Raw genomic sequence first — 20,095 nt, 5'->3', positions numbered from 1 at the left:
AAATACGACTAAAGTATTATTAAAAATAACAAACCTATCCCCATTCTAAATACGAGTATGAAACTCCAAGTGCCCTAGCCATTGCTTCTTTCCTCTCATATAGTACCTCCTATTTACCTTACATTAAGCGCCCTTGAGGTAGTATTTTACGAAAATGGCGCTATATAAATTATTCAAATTTATTATAATTATCATTGTTACATTCTATTTCCTTCCATATATAAGTAATATTCTTTACCTTAAGCTCCTTCACTTATGTCAATGCATCAAATTACATACCTCCCAGATCCAAAAATCTGGAGCGCAGGACTGGTCACTATCTTAATTCAATTAATAATAGAATTAACACTATCATCATTTGATGTAGTGTCCTATTGAGAGCTATTATGTAATAATTAAAGGTTCTGTGGTGCAGTCATAGTATTGGTAGCATAGTGGTTTGCATGCCAGATTACTTAAACGGTCTGATTTCCAACTGAAAAAATCCAAATTAAGCGTTGTTTACAATTATCGTAGTCCAGAACAATTTCCTGAATGGTACTTGAAGCACAAGACTACTTAAGTAATTCACGATTTAGATAACTGTATTATTCTGATGCAGTGCCTTGTGCACAAAAGAAAGGAGAGATGTTTAGCAGCAAAAAAAATAATTTAATTTTTTAAATATGTATGACTAAAAAATTTGTTGAAATGAAGTTAGTTTCTTTTTATTATTTATATTGTAGTTAAAAAAAATGAGTGAATGTCCAGATTTCCATATTTCATTCCAAACTTTCTTCTTCTATTAGAGATCTATCAATGATCTAAAGATGTAAATAATGGTGAATTATTATTTACAAACAAAACAAAAAGACAAAATAATGGTAAAGTAGTTATGTATTTGTTTAAATTTTAACACTAAAATAGAATTTATGTACAACAAAAAAATTGTTTAGTGCATTTAAGAATTTAAAAAATGTTATTATCAATACATAATATGTTTTATTTTATACTACGACAATCACAAACGTAAAAAAAGAAAATATTAATCAGGTATACAGATATTTGTGAACATTTTTTCCATATTTAGTTACTATTCCGCTGATAATCACAAAGTTGTTTGTTTGCAGTTTGTCCTCTGTATTTTAACAAATGACTGACTTTAAACATCTTAAAGAACAATAATAAGCAGTTAAATTAATTTGTGGACTCATAGATTCACATCCATTAATATAATTTCATAATTTGGCCCCCTTTAACTAAAAATAAACCAGACGGTGAGAGTTTTTACCTCACAACAGACTGAAGAGGGGAAAATTCTGCAGTATTGAATAGCAGTTAAAGACCACAAACAATTCATGAAGCATAAACAATTACACCTTTTTTCTTCTATAATCTTTTTAAATTGTCTTTGAATTATAAGTTAGATTAAAAAATAAAGAAGTCACTACAACCCGTTTTGATTAACTTTCTGGGTTTTGTTATACATCAATATTTTGATTTTATTAAATGTTACCCAGGAGCTAAAAGTTAGCTGGATACTGGTAGGCTGGTACTTAATATCGTATGTATGTAAACAAAAGGCTGAGATTTTCACCAAGGAATTAATAAAGTGATAAATCAAAGTGAGGGTTGAAATTAATGACTTACAAACATTAAAAAAATCTAACAAAAATATTGAAATTGTAGTAGAATAGTAACTAAATACGGTGAGAAAATGCTGCAATAACTAATAAATTTAAATATAACATTTACCTTTGTTTGATACCACTATTATTTCAATACTTAAAGTTGTTAATAATCCTTATTCAGAATCAATCTACCATTGAAGAATATATTTTTTGCTCAGTAACTTGATACCAATTTTTCAAAATGTATTATCATTTTTACTATCTTAAAAAAGGTGCATTACACTAGAAAATGGGAAATAATATGGTAGAATAAAGCATCAAATCCTGGTTCTGGAAGAAGTCTACGACAGTACAGCCACAAATTAACTAATATTGTATAATAATGCTTTTATAATATTAACATAAGACAAGATATATTTGAAGTTTATGATAAGCGGGTCAGTGACATCTGGTTATAGTGATATTAAACAAAGAAAAATCTAATATATTTAAAATTGAGATAAATCCTACCACAATATTACTGGCGAATCAATTCTTAGTACATATAATACTGGATTCACTGTAACATTTAATTTTTTTGTTTAAAGCAAAAGTATGGAATTCACAATAAAGGTTGAAAATGCTTAAAGTTTTGCATAATTTAAGCACACAATTTAAGAGCTAAAAGTAAATACTATACATTTTATTTTAAGTGATGAATTTTAAAGATTACACTCAATTTGTTAATTAAATTAAATAAAAGAAGGTATTTGTGTATCAAAAAACCTTTTGTATAAAAAGATACATTGTCTCTGTTGAGACATCTAAAGTAACAGCAAAATATAAACATCTATGTCTATCGTCTGCCCCTCATTCATTTAGGGCAGTATTTGTGTGTATCAACTGAAAAAAAATTAAGTTATCAAATTAGAAGTAAAAAATTAATGATACCTATCTTTTTTTACTCCTAATAGGTGAAAAATTAATTCTAAATAATTATCACCTATTTACTTTATAAAGATCTCAACAGATGGCAGTTGCAACAGATATATGAAAACGGTTGTTGAAATATATCATACATAAAACTTTTGAAAAATCAAACATTATGGATGTTCAATGATAATAATGGTGCAAATGCATTAACAATGGTGAGCACTGAAAATGCCTAGACTTCCATTTTTTGTGTTTAATAGTTTTCCATTCAGACAGCTAATTTTTTTAATATTCTTAATCATTAAATAATATTTATTTCCGGTAATTAAGGTGATACGTAGCAATTATTTTATCAGGGGATTAATATGATAATGTTGATAATCTTTTATTGACTTACATTTTATGAAAACTAAATAACAAAAAAACTAAATTATTTGCAAATTCTTCATAAACATGTAGTATTTAACCATGTCATGCTAAAGAAATAATTTTAAAAAAACACATGGAAATTTCCATAATCAGATGTGGTAAGCGCCATAATTTTTTTTTATCTCTACATTATTTTTAGCTAATAAAAAAGTTAATTTGAACTTTTATACATAAAAAAGAATATTGAGTAGTTAATAAAATATTATTCCATGCTTTAAGCTTTAGTTTTTATATAACGTAACAAAATATGTTTACATTATATAAAAATCATTGCATTACAGTAAATCCAGTTTAGTTAACAATTCATAAGATTACAACGCATCTCTACGCCATAACTATCAATTATTTCAAATCTACTCTGTCACATGGATGAAATATATGAAAATATAAGCATTTTACATTTGTTCAGGCTAGACAGCAAAGGTTATCACCATCGGTCACAATTTACGCAGCAATTTTATTCCATAGCTAGCAACTGGCAATAAAAATCAATTTTTTATAATTTTTCATGACCATAACAGGAGTCAAATTTTCAATTAACGTTTTGCTCTAAAATTTTATATTGTTTTGTTTGCATTTTGAAGAAAAGGTATTGCTTAATTATTTTTTTAAATATACTAAATATTTTTCGAATGGAGAAAAAACCTTCAGGTTTTACCTAAAAAGATCTGTTACACAGTAAAAAGTTCAATAAGTGGCTTGATATTTATTTTTAATACATTTCAAAATATTCTTAAACTTTCAATCAACGTTTTGCTCTAAAATTTTATATTGTTGGTTTTCAAATATGAAACTATGTACTTACTTCTAAAAAGAACACTGATTTTAATAGTTTTTGTCACACAAAACACACTTTTATATGTAGAATACATTTTTTTGTACATCAATTATCAATAACAGTTGGTAAAAGAAATACTAAAAATATATGTAATTGAAATGACAATTTTTAGTGAATTCGAAAAAGTTAGGTTGTGTAGAATAAGTTTATATTAATTGATTTTTTGAAGGTGTTTTATCATTTTTGTAAAGCAAAAATTACACAATTTGAATATTGAAGTTGCTCCTCCGGAATGCTAAGTAAATTTTAATCACCCGGGTAACTTGAGAGTTAATTATAAAGATGAATACAATTCTCCATTCATATCCAACACATAGTGTAGACATCCTCTGTTAACATTTCCCTTATGGTGCTAAAAAACTTCCGCGTGCAACGGTGATATGTATTTTGTACACCATATGAAAATGTGATTTAAAAACGGGAAAATGTGAATATCCCTAAATGTTGCTTTTATTGACTCCATACTTGAAGTTTAAATGTAACAATTTAGTAATGTTAGCTCTGGTAAGTATCTGAAAATGAGAAAAAAATACATCGCAAGTAGCCGCAATAGCTACCGTAGCAACATGACCGCCGCGTACAACGGTCTGTGCACTACTGGCGCTGCCAAACACGATACGACTTGCGCGTATACATAAAGCGCGGCACGTATGCACACACTGAGAAACATTTGTGTATTGGTGATTTTATCTCCCATTTTTTCACAAACTATTTATTTCCATCGCTGCAAATGAATAAATTTATATTGTAATACTTTTATGTAATACGTAATCGTATTATGGAAGAATACAAAAATTCTGAGGCCGTATATATTATATTTTAAATTGATATTATCATTTTTAAAGTCGATTAGTAGTAAATACATATCACCGGGTGGGAAAGGTTAAGAATGAAGGGATGAGGCTTATTGAATTCATACACATATAACTGTTTTATGTTGTTGAATATAAAGTAATAAAATAAAAAATAAATTAAAAGTAATCTCAATATACAATAGTTGGATGTGAATGTTTTCTCCAATAAACTCTGTAATTAAGCGGGTAAACCGGCAGTAATCACCGTGCTGACATAGGACGTGGACATTTAGAAAATATAAATATAAAACAATGGATAAGGCTAGATAAATTTATGATCCGCAGCTCAACCCTCCTGGCCGAAATCTTCCTTGAATTTATCCAATTTGACCATGTCCTCATCGTTGACGGTCGGCTTGGAGGTAGCCAGTGATCGTAACATATCCGACTAAAATCAAACAAACATGAAAAATAGTTACAGAGACATTGGAATAGTAAAACACGGTTAAAAGGACTTTGATAACTGAAAAACTCTGTTAAAAATAAATCATTATCCTAAATAAATACCAAGATATGTAATACTATTGTTTTTTGACATCTTATCAAAGATGAAGAAGAATAAGGAAGTCTGGGCATTTACGGGGTTGACGACCGTCATAGGCTAACATTCACCAATTCTAGCCATTATTGACAAGCACACTACTCAAATTCTTGGAAGTTATATATGAAAAGGAATATATTAACCAATTTTGAAACATTGTTCTTGAATCACTAGAGACATCTATTGGTGAGATGAAAAGAAGCTTTTTGTTGAGCAGAAACTCTTATATTAGTATGTGAGATCTCTTATATTAGTATGTGAGATCTGGATTATAATCACACACATAAGAAACGCCAGAAAATATCATTTTCATTTTCATTATTTAAGCTTATAATTTGACCAGATAATTTATTTACAACATTATGAGTGTGTCCAAATACTTGTTAACAAAATCTGGATAATCCAGATTTTGTGAACAAGTATTTGAACACACTTAAAATGTTGTAAAGAAAATAGGGAAAATACTATACATGCGTGCGAACTGGTAGATAAAATAAGTCCAATTATAAGAAAAAAAATAATGGAATCAGTAGGGATCTGTCTCTTTCCAGTGTATTATTATAGACAACATTTTGAGAGTGTTCAAATAGTTGTTCACAAAACTATATTACCTCCACCCAGGAGTTATTTTTACGCTTCCATATTCTTCTTCATCTATGCTGAGATGTCAAAAATGTATTATTATAGAGTACAGCGTTGCCTAGAATGAACCTCTACTCCATTTTAGTTTATGGGTAGTAGTTTATTCAATATCACCCTGGACTGGTACCTGAAGCAGAGGGCTGATCACATTTCTTTAATGTATTAACGATCAAGATAATGCGTTTATATGATGCAGTGCCCTGAACACCATCGGGTGCGGATAAGGGTTTGAAAAATATGAAGAAATACTTTTTTTTTTAAATTGGATTATCTCCAATTAAGAATATGGAAGTCTGCTTTGTGTATGTTGAGATGTCAAAAATGTATTCAAATATTTTTTTTTTTCATTCAAACCCTTATCCGCACCCCAATGGTGCATAGGGCACTGCATCATATAAACACAGTGTTATCTTGATCTTTAACACACGAAGGAAAGGCGATCAGCCCTTTGCTTCAGGTACTAGTCCAGGGTAATATTGAATAAATATTATAGTAAAAAAATCACTTATATTTATGTGACCCACCATGGGAATTGAACCCGGGACCTCCAGAACGGTAGCGAAGCGTTCTAACCACTACACCACGGAGGCGGACTTGACGTAATTGTATTTAAATAAAGTACCGTATTAACTGCAATGAATCTCCACTCGTTTTAGTTTATTAGTGGTTAGTCGCAAACTCACCATTGTGACAGGCGGTTCGAAGAGCTTATCGCCAGCGACCTCCATCCAGGTCATCTCGAAGGCGCCGGGCTCGCCCGGGGAGCAGGGCGTGACAAGGTCGTCCACGATCAAGTCGGGGTTGGTGGGGCTCTTCCCCGACACCGTTTTGAAGTGGGTCGCGGTCTGGACTTTGCGCACGGGCTGCATGAGCGCGTCTCGCACCACGATGCTGATATCAGCACCAGAGTAACTAAAAAGAGGATATGTCATAATTTTCTTTAAATGCAAGTAACATTTCGCTCACTCCTTTCAACGTCTTATATCAAAAATCGTAAATTTTTAGTAGTGCATGTTTTCGGAATGTCCAGAAAATGTACTATACACAGCAAAAGCGGCATATTTTTATCTTAATATTTACACCCTACAGGGCAGAAAGTGTTGTTTATTGAATTTTGAAGAAAAGGTATTGTTTAATTATTTTTTTAAATAAACTAAATATTTAAAAACATTCAGGTTTTACCTAAAAAGATCTGTTGCACAGCAAAAAGTTCAATAAGTGGCTTGATATTTATTTTTAATACATTGTATCATATTTTATTTTTAAACTTTAAAAACGATCTCCTGAAAAATCAAGTTTTTTGATTTAAGAGTGAGCGATTTGACGTAATTTTTTTTATTTATTTTTAAAACACCGTTTTTGTATTGAAAAATAAGAAATAAGTATGTGGTGTTGAAAAGCAAAGAGTTATGAAAAGGTAAGGATTGAAAGAAAATTATAAAAATATTTTTCAATAAAAAAAAATTGGCGTGACCTGACAGTCTCTTGTCTGACAGTGATTTGTCTATGCATTGCCGGAAGCTAACTAAATTTTACTATCACTCTTGAGCAGTGTTCAACACATTATTGGGTAAAGACAGAGGTCGGAAAAATCTTGCTTGGTAAGAAAGGGAATAAAAAATAGCATTCCATGGAATCTTCTTTTTTCTTCTGCTCGGTACAGGCCTTGTGGCGTGTTTTTGAGATGAATTAACCTCCTGCATGTTGATTCCCAGCCATCTCTTTGGTGGTCTGCCTAGGAATTCATTACCTTGGGGTTGGCCGTGCAGTGCCATGTGGGGGATTCTGTATGGTTCCATTCTCTTCACATGCGCATGCCATTGTCTTCCCCACCTAACGACGTCTTGGATCTTGCATTTATCCTGGTGTTCCTTATACTATCTTATTTGCCAGATGTGCTCCATTCGATGAATATGCTAGCTTCTATTGAATGTAAGCCAAAATTTGTTTAACACACTCACCCCTCGGTTTTAGCAGCCAGCTGCTTGAGGTCATCTTCGGAGAGCTGGTGCACCGTGTTCCCGAGATGCAGCTTGAACATCACCAGTCTGGCATGCTCCTCAGGAAGAGGGATGTAAATACGTTTTTCAAACCTTCTCCTATAAGCGCAAATAACACAATGTAAGGATACAGCGCTGAATTAGCAAATTTTCGTACTTAAATTATTTATTTATGAACATACACATTTTTAACATAAAGCAACTTGACAACAACAACAACTATCATGCTGTTTTCCAGCAGGGGTAGGCAGAGAGTATAGAACGCCACACTCGTCTAATAGTTTTTAAAAAAATACAGAACCTGATAGCAGAATCCAATACCCATGGAATATTGGTAGCTCCAAGGACAAGAATTCCGTCATTGTCATTTCCCACACCTGGAATGAAAAACCATAAATGTAAGCATAATAACACATTTCGGACAGGTGTCTTTTTACGCTTGTGGACTGCTGGCGATGGGATTTGATAATTGTGTACACAGTTTAAACCTTAACAAAGAGATAAGTACATAATTGTCACATAAAAACATTAAATAATTCCTTATTTTTTGACATTGAAATGAGGCTGGTGCAGAAGGACAAAATACCCTTAAAAATACCGTCCTTAACCATCAATCGACCAAAGGAGTAGAAATACCGTTGCCATCCTAAGTGTGATAATATAATGGATCTTTTTATAAAATATATCTTTTTTTAAATCATTTTATCGCTTATTATAACTAAATTATAATGTGGACTGGTTTTTAAGCAGACAGCTTCTTCTTCAAGACGAATAAAAAGACTAAAAATCATTTACTGACCATCTCTGATTCCTTCGTCTATAATTACCAATCAACACATAAAAGAAATAGCAACCCAACCCTTACTAACTGCCAAATGTTTTTCAATTTTTTTAAAGGTGGATAGTTTTAATTTTTACAGCGTTAATTAGTCTCAAGGAAGAAGCTATTTGCTTTGAAACCAGTTGGTATTATACATATATGTTTGTGATATCACTTGGTGAAAGCTTACTGTATGTATTTTAAATAAAATGTACCTTGCATTTGAACGAGGAATTCTGTTTTGATTCTTCTCGCCGATTCTGATTCGTTATCTGAACGAGATGAACACAAGGAATCCACCTATAATAAAGAAAAAGTATTAGATTTCTTAGTTAAAATCTACTACTACTACTACTACTACTACCATCACGCCGTTTCCCCGCAGGGGTAGGCAGAGAGGATGGAACGCCACACTCTTCTGTCCTGACATACACTCCTCGCCTCCTTCACATCCATACATCTAGTCATACATGCCCTCCGATTACGCAGACTTTTGACACCGCCAGATTTTAGGTTTTGATTGATCTGATCGTGCCAAGTTAAAATAAAAACATAAAAAACACAGTTTACGCAACACCACTGTGATATTTGAAAAAAGAACATAGCTTTTCTATACAGACAGAAAAAAGGTTGAATGTAAAAAAAAACCTTTATTTTTTTTTTTTAATCTTCTCCGTTTGTTAATCCCAAATTAAAGAGGAGAATAACCAATCTGGGATTCGTATAATAATTTATGAATATAACGTTAGTGACACATTCAATAAAGTTATCAATGTTAATATCATACAAAAAAACAAATTTTCACCGTCTTTGAAAAGTCATTAACTATGTACCAAGTAATGCTAAAACTGACAATTTTATTGACAGTGTCTGGGGGGCTTACCTCATCAATGAATATGATACTGGGTTTGTGTTGGCGAGCGAGCTCAAACAAGTTTTTGACAAGTTTCTCAGATTCACCGAGCCACTTGGAAACCAGGTCAGATGAAGACACAGAGAAGAATGTGGAGTTGTTGGCTTCTGTGGCCACTGCCTTGGCTAGATAGGACTTACCGGTACCAGGGGGCTAAAAAAAACAAACAAATCAATTAGGTTGAGATTTCAACCTTTCCCTCCCGGTGATATATATTTACTACAGCTGGACTTTAAAAATGAGAATATCAATCTATCAATAGTCGTGTTGCTACGTCAGCTATTGCGGCTACTTGTGATATGTATTTTTTTTCTCGTTTTCAAATACTTACCAGAGCTAACATTACAAAATTGTTACATTTCAACTTCACCTATGGTCAATAAAAGCAACATTTATGAATATTCACATTTTCTTGGTTTTTAAATTACATTTTCAAATGGTGTACAGAATACATATCACCGTTGCACCCAGTAGTTTTTAGCGCCGTAAGGGAAAGGTTAATGTTGTGATCTACATGATGTAAGGCTCTATGATAAGCCTGGATTGTGAGTACCATGCAGGTATAATAAGCATTCCTCAGAATCCCAGGCCATGTTGAAGACAGTGCATAAGACTTCATTAACAACGAGCTTCTTAAAACTCTCCTCGTTGTTTGTGAAAACATGGCCAAAGTAAGAATCATTTTTCAGCATGTTGTGGAGTGCCTTACTGCGATTACTAACAGTTCCTGTAGGAAAGAAAAGTTTCCATGCGGAGAAGAATACTTACGCCAAATAGGAGAATACCCTTCCAGGGAATTCGCTTCCCGGTGAACAGATGGGGAAACTTGATGGGTAATATAACAGCTTCCTTCAAAGCCTCCTTGGCCAACTCTAGACCGGCCACATCGCTCCATTTAACATGAGGTTTTTCAACAACTGTAAGAAAATATACATCAATTAATTAAACCGTTTCCCTCTTCAATTTTGTTCCTCGTGGTGTAATAACAGTTTGATGATAATGTACCTATAGCGCCTTCCAACTGACTTTGAAGTTTTTTCTTCTCAGGATCATCGGAATCGCTATCACTGTCATTCTTTTTGTCATCATTTCTGTAAAATGTATATTAAAATCAATGGATGAGTAACTCACACGGCTTATTTTTTAAGGTTTATCTACGGGTAGGATACTAAGGATAGGGAAGGTAGATATGAAAAAACATTCAGACCTATTGAAATTAATACTTATTGATTTCAATTTGCCGTTGGGGGGAATCGTCCCGTGTCGCCAGTTTCGTATTTGTAGCAATTTATTGGATATTACTGATTAACCCTGACACATAAAAATGAATCTGTCTGAAGAATATCAAGCTTTATACAATTTAGAAACAAATTGGTTTATTGTACTATATTTTTCTTGTTTCTCTTTAAGTATTTTTGTAAATTCAATTTTTGTAATAAAATAACTAATTGTAAGACGTAAATGATCATTTAATTCTAACTTTTACAATGTTTAACTTATTGAGAGAAAAAAACATAATATGAATTGAAAATTTTTGCACAACCATAAAGGAATCCCTAACATAATGTCCAAAATGTATGTGATACTTTTATAAATCATGACGTTAGCTCCGACAGCTCCGGTATTTCTCCCTAGAGATCAGGAAGCCGATATATCGGATTTTGGTAGCCAAACGGGTAGAACGTACTTGGATTCCCCTTCCTTAATAGGTTTCTTCTTGTTTCCTTTCTTCAGGTATTCTTTCAACTTCTCCGCCCTATCCAGATATTGTAGACACTTGGCTCTTATACTTTCCTTGGCCCTGTCGCCTTGGGCTTCATCTAAAACAGGGGTTAGTTGTTAAATCATTATCAGTAATAAAAAAGATGGGTGTTTTCCTTCTCTATGCACAACATTTGGCATGAAATATGATTGAACAAGGAATCACAATTGCAAAAATTTGGGACATTCAAGGTTTTGACCGCTATAGTAGTGAAATTCATGTCTCTCGACAGATTTTAGCCACTAGTCAAATAACACTGTGCGGAAAAAGACAGTACAACATTTTGAGTGTGTCCAAATACATGTTCACAAATCTGGATTACCTCCAATTATAGGAAATACTTTTCACATTAAGTGATCACTTAAACCAGCCTATGACGGTCGTAAGCCCCGTAAATGCCCAGACTTCTATATTCTTCGTCTATGTTGAGATGTCAAAAAATAATATTTTTAAATCCATATTATGAAGAAGAATAATACATATTTATGTGTCCCAATTAACAGATTGTTAATAGTTTCTAATGAAATCAACGTTATAATTACATTTAATAGCGTGGAGGAAGTATTCCACTCCGTGTTCATATAATCTTCTGGCCTCTTCATAGTTCTTATTCCTGTCTTCCTCCGTTGCTTTTGTCACTAGGTCAATAGCCTTTTGTAGCGTTGTACCAGTGGCCATTTTAATCTTAAAAAAAATATTGAAAAAATACATTGGTCCGTTCAAACCAAATTATATAAAAGTACACATTACTTCAGCAATAGAAACACATAAAAATAAAATGATGGACAAAGTAAGGATTTAGAAATGTATATTCAAGTCGTAGTAGGAGGGCCATTTAAGTCACTTTTGCTTGGCAATAAAATAAACATCAATGCAGTAATATATGATACTTCCATGTTTAAAATCGCTTTGGGATTTTTTCAGGGCAATATTAAGCTAGTAACATATCAAATAGTCAATGATTTCGTTTTTATAAAAAATGCACTTGGTTACATTTTCTTCTGTATGACTACGATATATACATACTGTTTCAATAAATTTACTTGTTTTTTTTTTAATACATTTGTATTTTAATTTGTGACATTTTGACACAATTTTGAGAGTAAAATAATAAGTAGAAAATATTTTTAAATTAATAAATAAAAATGAAAAACCATAACAATCCATTGACTAAAATATATAACACATTCAAAATGCTATTAAAAGCAATATTTTCTGGTCAGATAATCCAGATATATTAGATCGGTCAGTACCTAATTGATGTCTTACACACCTTGAATAATGGTCAATCTTTATTTGTATTTAAAAATCTAATTAAAATATCACAAACAGAGAAATAGTGTTGGTATACAAGAAAGAAATGCACATTTCAAGGTCTTAATAATAATAAAGTTTCGGACGTTGAAATCTTATAGAAAACCTAACGCAGGATCAATTGTAGATAATTTTAACACCTGTGAATCACCATAAACACATATTTTTTAAGATATTACACGATATGGTTCGGGAAAAGAAGTAAAATACAATAAGGATTTACGGCACTAAAGTCACATTTAAACAGAAGTTAAACAAAACAAATGAAAAATAGACATACTCAGAAAATTCAATGTCGGTATAAGGCAATCGATTTATAGTTTTTTAAACGTTAATTGTGCATTTATAAAAGTCAGAAAATACTGACGGCTGAAACGTCAAAATATACGCAAACTGTAGATGAGATCAGACTTGTTAATGGCTATTTAGTTCATGATATTATTGGCCAAGAATTTAAATAGGCTCAGTACTTACTTATTTCAAATCAGTAATACTGGCAGCATTTTGAACTGTCAAAATTATTTTTTGGTTATGGTACTACTCTAGTACATTCGATAGAATTTTATGGTGCGAAAGTGTATGAATTTAAAACATAACTCGTGCGCTTAAGTATGTCGGGTTTTATGAGATTTTATACAAACGCTTTGAAGAAACACCCGATTCTCGTCCAGTCCGTTCAGACGGGATTTTTAATGGGTTTTGGGGATGTGGTCGCACAAAAATACGTGGAGAAAAATTCGTTCGATGGAATAGAATGGAAAAGAACTGCACGGTTTTCAGCAGTGGGATTCTGTCTTGCAGTAAGATTGTATAAATAGTAATTCTTCTTAATTTAACTGTATAATTGATGTATTTGTAGATATATTTTATTCTATGTACTGGGAATTTTGCAAAAAGGGTTCGTGTTGAGAATGTTGATCTTTGTTTTAATATTACTTAAATAATTGTTCTTTGTAATGCTTTATATATTTGAATGTAATTTTAGGGTCCAGGTCTGCGCATGTGGTACGGCGTGCTTAACAAGTATATCGGAAACTCGGGCAAGACGGTTGCAATTAAAAAAGTGCTAGCGGATCAGCTGCTCTTCGCTCCGAGTTTCCTGCTGATACTTGTGGGAACCCTCAGCTACGCGCAGTGCCATGATGTCAAGCTGGTGAAGGAGGACTTGGAGCGGAACTACCTAGATATCTTGAAAACTAACTACTACGTCTGGCCGTGGGTACAGTTGGGAAATTTCTATTTTGTTCCTTTCCATTACCAAGTTCTCGTGGCCCAGACGGTCGCTGTGTTTTGGAACACGTATCTATCGTGGAAAACAAATGAGGTTGTTGACATAGTTTAACCTTCCCCTCCCGGTGATATGTATTTACTACAACTCGACATTAAAACTGAGAATATCAATATAAAATATAATAGATACGGGCTCATCATTTTTATTTATTTATTTATTTATTTAAACTTCATGTACAGAAAATAAATAAGTTCATTGGCGGGCTTATTGCTAGAAAGCAATATCTTCCAACCAACCAAAAACAGACCAGTGATATTGATCAAAACGTTTGATACCATATAAAGCTGTTTGCAATCGATATATGAGGGTAGATAGTACTTGAACATTTAAAAAAACATAAATAAGAAATTAACATTTAAAAAAAACATAAATTACAAAAGATGATAAAAGGAAAAAGGGAGTTTAGGGAAGGAAGTAGAAGGAAAAACTAAGGGAGGAGGTTTTGATGGACAGTTAGGATTCTAATGATAAATAGGTAGAATCAGGTAGCAAGTTTAAGGAAGAGAGGAGGGGTCAGGGGAGGAGGAGATGGACAGTTAGGGTTCGTGGTCATTTTTGTATTCCTCAGTAGTATAATTACGTATTACATTAAAGTATTATAAAATAAAGTAATTCACAAATAATTTGTGATAAAATGGGGGTTAAACCAGATTTTCAGATACTCACCGAAGTTGACATTACAAAATTATCAACAACATTTTGAGTGTGTCCAAATACTTGTTCACAAAATCTGGATTATCTCCTATTACAGGAGTTATTTTCATATTATTTTTTGACATCTCATCAAAGATGAAGAAGAATATGGAATTCTGGGCATTTACGGGGCTGACGACCGTCATAGGCTGGTTTAAGTGATCACTTTACACACGTGTAATATTCACCAATTCTACCCATTATTGACAACCACACTACTCAAATTCTTGGAAGTTCTGTATATATGAACCAATTTAGAAACCTTGTTCTTGAATCACTAGAACTCCACTAGAGACATCTATTGGTGAGATGTAAAGAAGCTTTTTATTAAGCAGAAATTCTTATATTAGTATGTGAGGTCCAAATCCTGGATTATAATCACACGCATGAGAAACGCCAGAAAATACCATTTACATTTTGTATACGTGTGTAAAGTGATCACTTAAACCAGTCTATGACAGGTCGTAAGCCCTGTAAATACCCAGACTTCCCTTGCTTTTTTTCATCTTTGTTGAGATATCAAATTTGATAAAAAAAAAATCATTATTTTGTAAATTATATGAGTATAATAAACCTGAAGTTAAAACTGTAACATATTTGATGATTTAATTTTTTTAAACAATTTAACTAATTATATTTACATATGCAGAAGTTATAAAAACTTCTCAGAAAAATACTATAATTTAAGATTAAATTATTAATGTAACGATTATTAGTTTACACAATATGGACGTTGCCTATTTGTTATTTTAGGAAACAATTTTTTTGTTTTATAATTCAAATGTAACTTTGTTTTAAAATCACTATATATAATTTGTAGTGATTTTAAAACAAAGTTATATTTTAATTATAAAATGGAAAATCACAAAGTTAGTGCTTCAAATATAAATTATAATTTTTTTGTTTGTTATTCCCTGTAACAAATGTATTAATCTCTTAACATGCTTCAATTAAGATTTAGTTAATATTAAGAATAATTATTTGAGCCTATGATGAAATGAGCATTTTTATGACTTATGCCTTGTGACATTTTCTTTTTGCCTCACACTCTTGCAAATTATCCATCTAACTTGATATCTAAGAGTACTCAAGCGTGACAATGTCAAGTTCAGCTAGGTCAGAGATGATGAACCTTTTTGAGCCTGAGTGCCAAATATTTTTTTCCAGTATATCAATATTTGTGTAACTTCAGATGTTTAATATAAACAAAGCACGAATACACCAAAAGAAATAATTAAGTACTTATAAATGGCAAAATAAATTAAAAATACACTTAATAAAAAAATGCTGAATACTTAAAGGTGACTGACCGGAGCATTTTGTCGTAACATAACGTCGTAATATCGCTTGTGCCGAGCATCTGAAACTATGGATGGAGCGCTCGGCTCGGTGTACTGACTGCCTGAATGCTTGCATCGTAACGTGTTACCTTACAACAAAATGCTCCGGTCAGTCTCCATCTTAAAACTTCATTATTATTGGGATTTTTGTTGTTGGATACTAGATGCCAATTTTTTAATATCGGGTTCATAGCTGGTAGCTTTTGATAGAATACAAGCAGTAGTACTTCTGTCTGTAAATCTTAAAAAAAAATGTAAATTCACTTTTATTTTTTCTCTTTTTTCGCGTGCCATGCAAAATCGTCTCGCGTGCCATAGGTTCGCCAACACTGAAATAGGTCATAGGGTTCAATCTTTAAAAAGAAATAGTAATGGCATCATATTTTATGTAACTGATTTTGGACTCTGATATCAGTTGTATAATTCACAATATGAGTACTTATTTATTGATTAGGCATTAACTTTTTTGGAATGACATGTTGATTATTTATTATTATTAGTTTAACTATTCACCTGTAGATGAAAACATCTGTAGTTTTCGAAACTAAGCGTGTATAATTAAATAAAACTCATCAAGTGGTATTATACAAGTGCTTAATTAAAAAAAAAATAGTACTTGTCTAGATCACTTATAATGACTATTTTCAAATACTTGGCGCAATATCAGAATATGTATTGCATTCAAGTTTTTTTTTATTGAGAGCCAATTAAAACATTAGAAAGTGAATTCTTATTTACTACGCTGTAATCATTCGCCTCCATAGTGTAATTAATGGTCAGCATGTTTAGCTACCGTGCTGGAGGTCCCGGGTTTGATTCCCAGGGGGGGAAAAAAATAAATATTTATGATTTTACACTCTAATATTTATTTAATATTACCCCAAATTGGTCCCTGAAGCGCAGGAGTGATCACCTCGCCTTCATGTAAATAACAATCAAGATAACATCGCGTCATAATAACAATACGATGCAGTGCCCTATGCAACATTGGGTGCAGATAAGGGTTAGAAGAAGACTCATGCAGTGCCTTCTAGATAAGTACAATGCCATACTGCAAAACGAATAAGGTTGACACCATAATGCCTATGGGTCAAAGATGAGTTAGGTCAAATCTGCTGCTGTAAGAATGTATGTATTGATTCTAATATAATAGGTGCACATTTAGAGCCAAACATTAGTATTATTAGTTTTTTAATTTATTTTTTAACAATTGAGGATTGTATTTTTAAAACTTTTTATAATATGTGTATGTATTATGCTTTTCACAGTGAAATGTTACCTAGGATTTTTAAAGTTCGCATTACATTGAATAATGCCGATCAATGTAACAGAAAATAATAGTGCCTACCTGTATTTTTTCAAATTACCATATGTGTATGTCTTTCAATGTAATTATATTTTTACATTTTATACTAATTGATAATGCAGAATTATCATGTATATTGCGTTAATTGTCTGACATTAATTTATTTGTTAAAGTAAATGCTAACAATGGTAATAAAATAAATGATTTTAATACGTATATAGTGTACTTTCAGATCTCGCAGTGTCAGAATACAAGTGTTATTTTTGGAAAAAAAGTGTATGGGAATATTGAAACAACAAACTTTAAAAGTCACATCATAACGCTTGCATCTGACACCGCGATCGGTGAAAAAATTGTGATAAATGTCATTTAAATACGGAAAATGTATTTAATTTAATAAAAAAGCTAAATCTATTTTGGATTGTTTTATTTGTGTGCTATATAACTATGGCCCAATAGCATAGGGATGAAACACGCGAAGGAACTGATCACGGGGTACTCGCAGAAATTTACCACAGAAGTTCTAAAGCTTAACAAGAAACAAGTAAGGATCTTAACCAGGACACTGCAGACTGAGGAAATACATGAGCATTTTTACACTTACGCATTTTTATCGATTGTTGCGCGGTATGATCGATAATCCTGAAATTATCCGGAACATTGGTCTGTATGTTCCTGATAGTTACCTAAGACAGCGTCAACATAGATTGTTTCACATTCCTATACATAGGACCAACCTGCCGATGGTTATGCCTGTAGGAAGAGCTACCGCTATGTTGAATAATATCTCATTGGATATTGATCTGTTCCATATGTGTCTGAAGGAGTTTTCCAAAGTTGGATTCTTCTACACCTTTAGCAATAGTATTCTTGCTTATTTTCTATTTTATATTGCCTATATCTATGTTAATGTATACGATTTAAATTTAAGTTTGTAATGTGTATATTATCTATAAATAAAAATAAATAGAAATTGAAATAAATTGAATTGAATGAGAAAAATTGGACTGTATGATTCCCCAGTCTGCAGATTTTATATGAAGGATAGCGAAACGCCAATCCACATTCTCTATAACTGTGACGCACTCCCTCACAATCGAAGTCACATCCTTGGAGGACCACTACCACACTCCGAGAAGGTGAAGCTCCTATCACCAAGACAGGTTGTGAGCTACATGACTCACATAGGTCTTGAGAGTGAGCTACGATACAGAGAGAGGTCACAATGGTCGCAGTGACATAAGGGATGCAAGATCCCTTGACCTCTTATATAAATAAAAAACAACAGTAGCTTCCGATTAAAAATGCAATCTTATCAATCTATGATGAAAAATAAAACAGTTTAACAATAAATATTTTATTAAAAATTTAATTACAAATAATTAACTTTATTTGAAAATAAAAAGAAAGCAAATTTAACAGTTATACTTTATGAAACAAAAATATACACAAAATTTAACATTTATAATATAAACCACGGCAACATCTGTACGGGAAGGGGGAGGGGAAGGGAATAGAGTGTGGGGTGCCAGCGGAGAACAAGTAAAATGACAAAAATAGAATACATTGGCGGGTAATGGAGCACTTCTAGAGGAAGATTGGTCAGTCTTCAATATGAAGCATGGCGAGTGTCGGCCCGATGACATGAATGACAACAATAAAGCTACGTTCCCTCGTCTCTTATACTTATTTGTACAAATTCACTTAACATTAATATCAAAAACACAACTTTCTCTGCATTAAAATTACAATATGTAAACAATGACTTTGTCTTATATTAAAAATATAACCGAGTTTACAAAATATAGACATATTTTCTTTGATACACAAAGTTAGCGACATATCACATAAGATTCTTAACTAAATTGGGAGCATTGGTAACAAAAATGAATATCCCTTACTGATAAAACGAATGTTTGGATAAGGGAAAAGACCAAGGTAACAGATGTGGCATAAAGAATCGCGGAACTTAAGTGGAACTGGGTAGGTCATGTGGCACATATCGCTGACTCCTTTCAAGAACGTCATAAATCAAAAATTGTCAATTTTCAGTTGTGCATGTTTTCGGAATGCCCAGAAAATGTACTATATCCCAGCAAAAGAGGCATATTTTTAACTAAATATTTACCCGCTACAGGGCAGAAAGTGTTGTTTTTGCATTTTGAAGAAAAGGTATTGTTTAATTATTTTTTTAAATATACCTAATATTTTTAAAATGGAGAAAAAACATTAAGGTTTTACCTAAAAATACCTGTTATTGCATAGTAAAAAGTTCAATAAGTGGCTTGATATTTATTTTTAATACATTGTATTATATGGTATTTTTAAACTTTAAAAACGTTCTCCTGAAAAATGAAGTTCTTTGATTAATGACGTTCTTGAAAGGAGTGAGCGGTATGTCTGAAGATAGATGGACGAAAAAGGTACATGACCAGAGGCCTGCCTAGAACAGGACGCAGAAGCGTGGGTAGGCCCCAGACAAGATGACCCGATGACATTAAAAGACTGAGCCTGCACTGGAAGAGAGTCGCGTCCAACAGAGAACTGTGGAAGTCCAAGGAGGCCTTTGTTCAGTACTGGACACAATAAGAAGGCTGAAGCAAAGCCAGGACGATGTTTCAATGTCAGGTTTGTAAGTACTTTAACCCTCCGTATGCATGACAGAGGGACTGCCGCATGTCTTACGTGAATGCCACTAGGCAATTCTGCATATCTCTAGATGTACAATTGTTGCACGACAAAAAAATGCAGGTCTCCATGTGAACAATGACATTTTTGAACGGGCTGAATAGTTGTAAATGTGCATACAAGGTCTCATATAATACTTAAC

At 32.5% G+C, this 20,095-nt stretch overlaps 2 protein-coding genes across 2 annotated transcripts; one reads left to right on the top strand and one right to left on the bottom strand.

The window, feature by feature from the left end:
• Nucleotides 1–3,506: 3,506 nt before the first annotated feature.
• Nucleotides 3,507–13,032, bottom strand: Vps4 (vacuolar protein sorting 4). Its single transcript, XM_088269602.1, has 11 exons — nucleotides 12,916–13,032; nucleotides 11,864–12,005; nucleotides 11,247–11,379; nucleotides 10,565–10,650; nucleotides 10,328–10,476; nucleotides 9,530–9,712; nucleotides 8,862–8,946; nucleotides 8,128–8,203; nucleotides 7,788–7,925; nucleotides 6,510–6,738; nucleotides 3,507–5,031 (listed from the first exon to the last, which is right to left on the bottom strand). Exons 2-11 carry the CDS (start codon nucleotides 11,997–11,999, stop codon nucleotides 4,930–4,932), a joined length of 1,317 nt encoding a protein of 438 aa, XP_088125728.1. The 5' UTR covers nucleotides 12,000–12,005; nucleotides 12,916–13,032; the 3' UTR covers nucleotides 3,507–4,929.
• A 139-nt stretch (nucleotides 13,033–13,171) lies between these two features.
• Nucleotides 13,172–14,531, top strand: Mpv17 (Mitochondrial inner membrane protein MPV17). The gene is made up of 2 exons (XM_088269601.1): nucleotides 13,172–13,435; nucleotides 13,621–14,531. Exons 1-2 carry the CDS (start codon nucleotides 13,247–13,249, stop codon nucleotides 13,975–13,977), a joined length of 546 nt encoding a protein of 181 aa, XP_088125727.1. The 5' UTR covers nucleotides 13,172–13,246; the 3' UTR covers nucleotides 13,978–14,531.
• Nucleotides 14,532–20,095: the final 5,564 nt, after the last annotated feature.

This window comes from Brachycentrus maculatus, unplaced genomic scaffold, assembly GCF_059751285.1.
Source record: "Brachycentrus maculatus isolate JH-2025_06_01 unplaced genomic scaffold, ASM5975128v1 h1tg000358l, whole genome shotgun sequence".
NCBI classification, from domain to species: domain Eukaryota; kingdom Metazoa; phylum Arthropoda; class Insecta; order Trichoptera; family Brachycentridae; genus Brachycentrus; species Brachycentrus maculatus.
The sequence above is the reverse complement of the archived record's forward strand: the minus strand, read 5'-3'. Positions and strand labels throughout refer to the sequence as shown.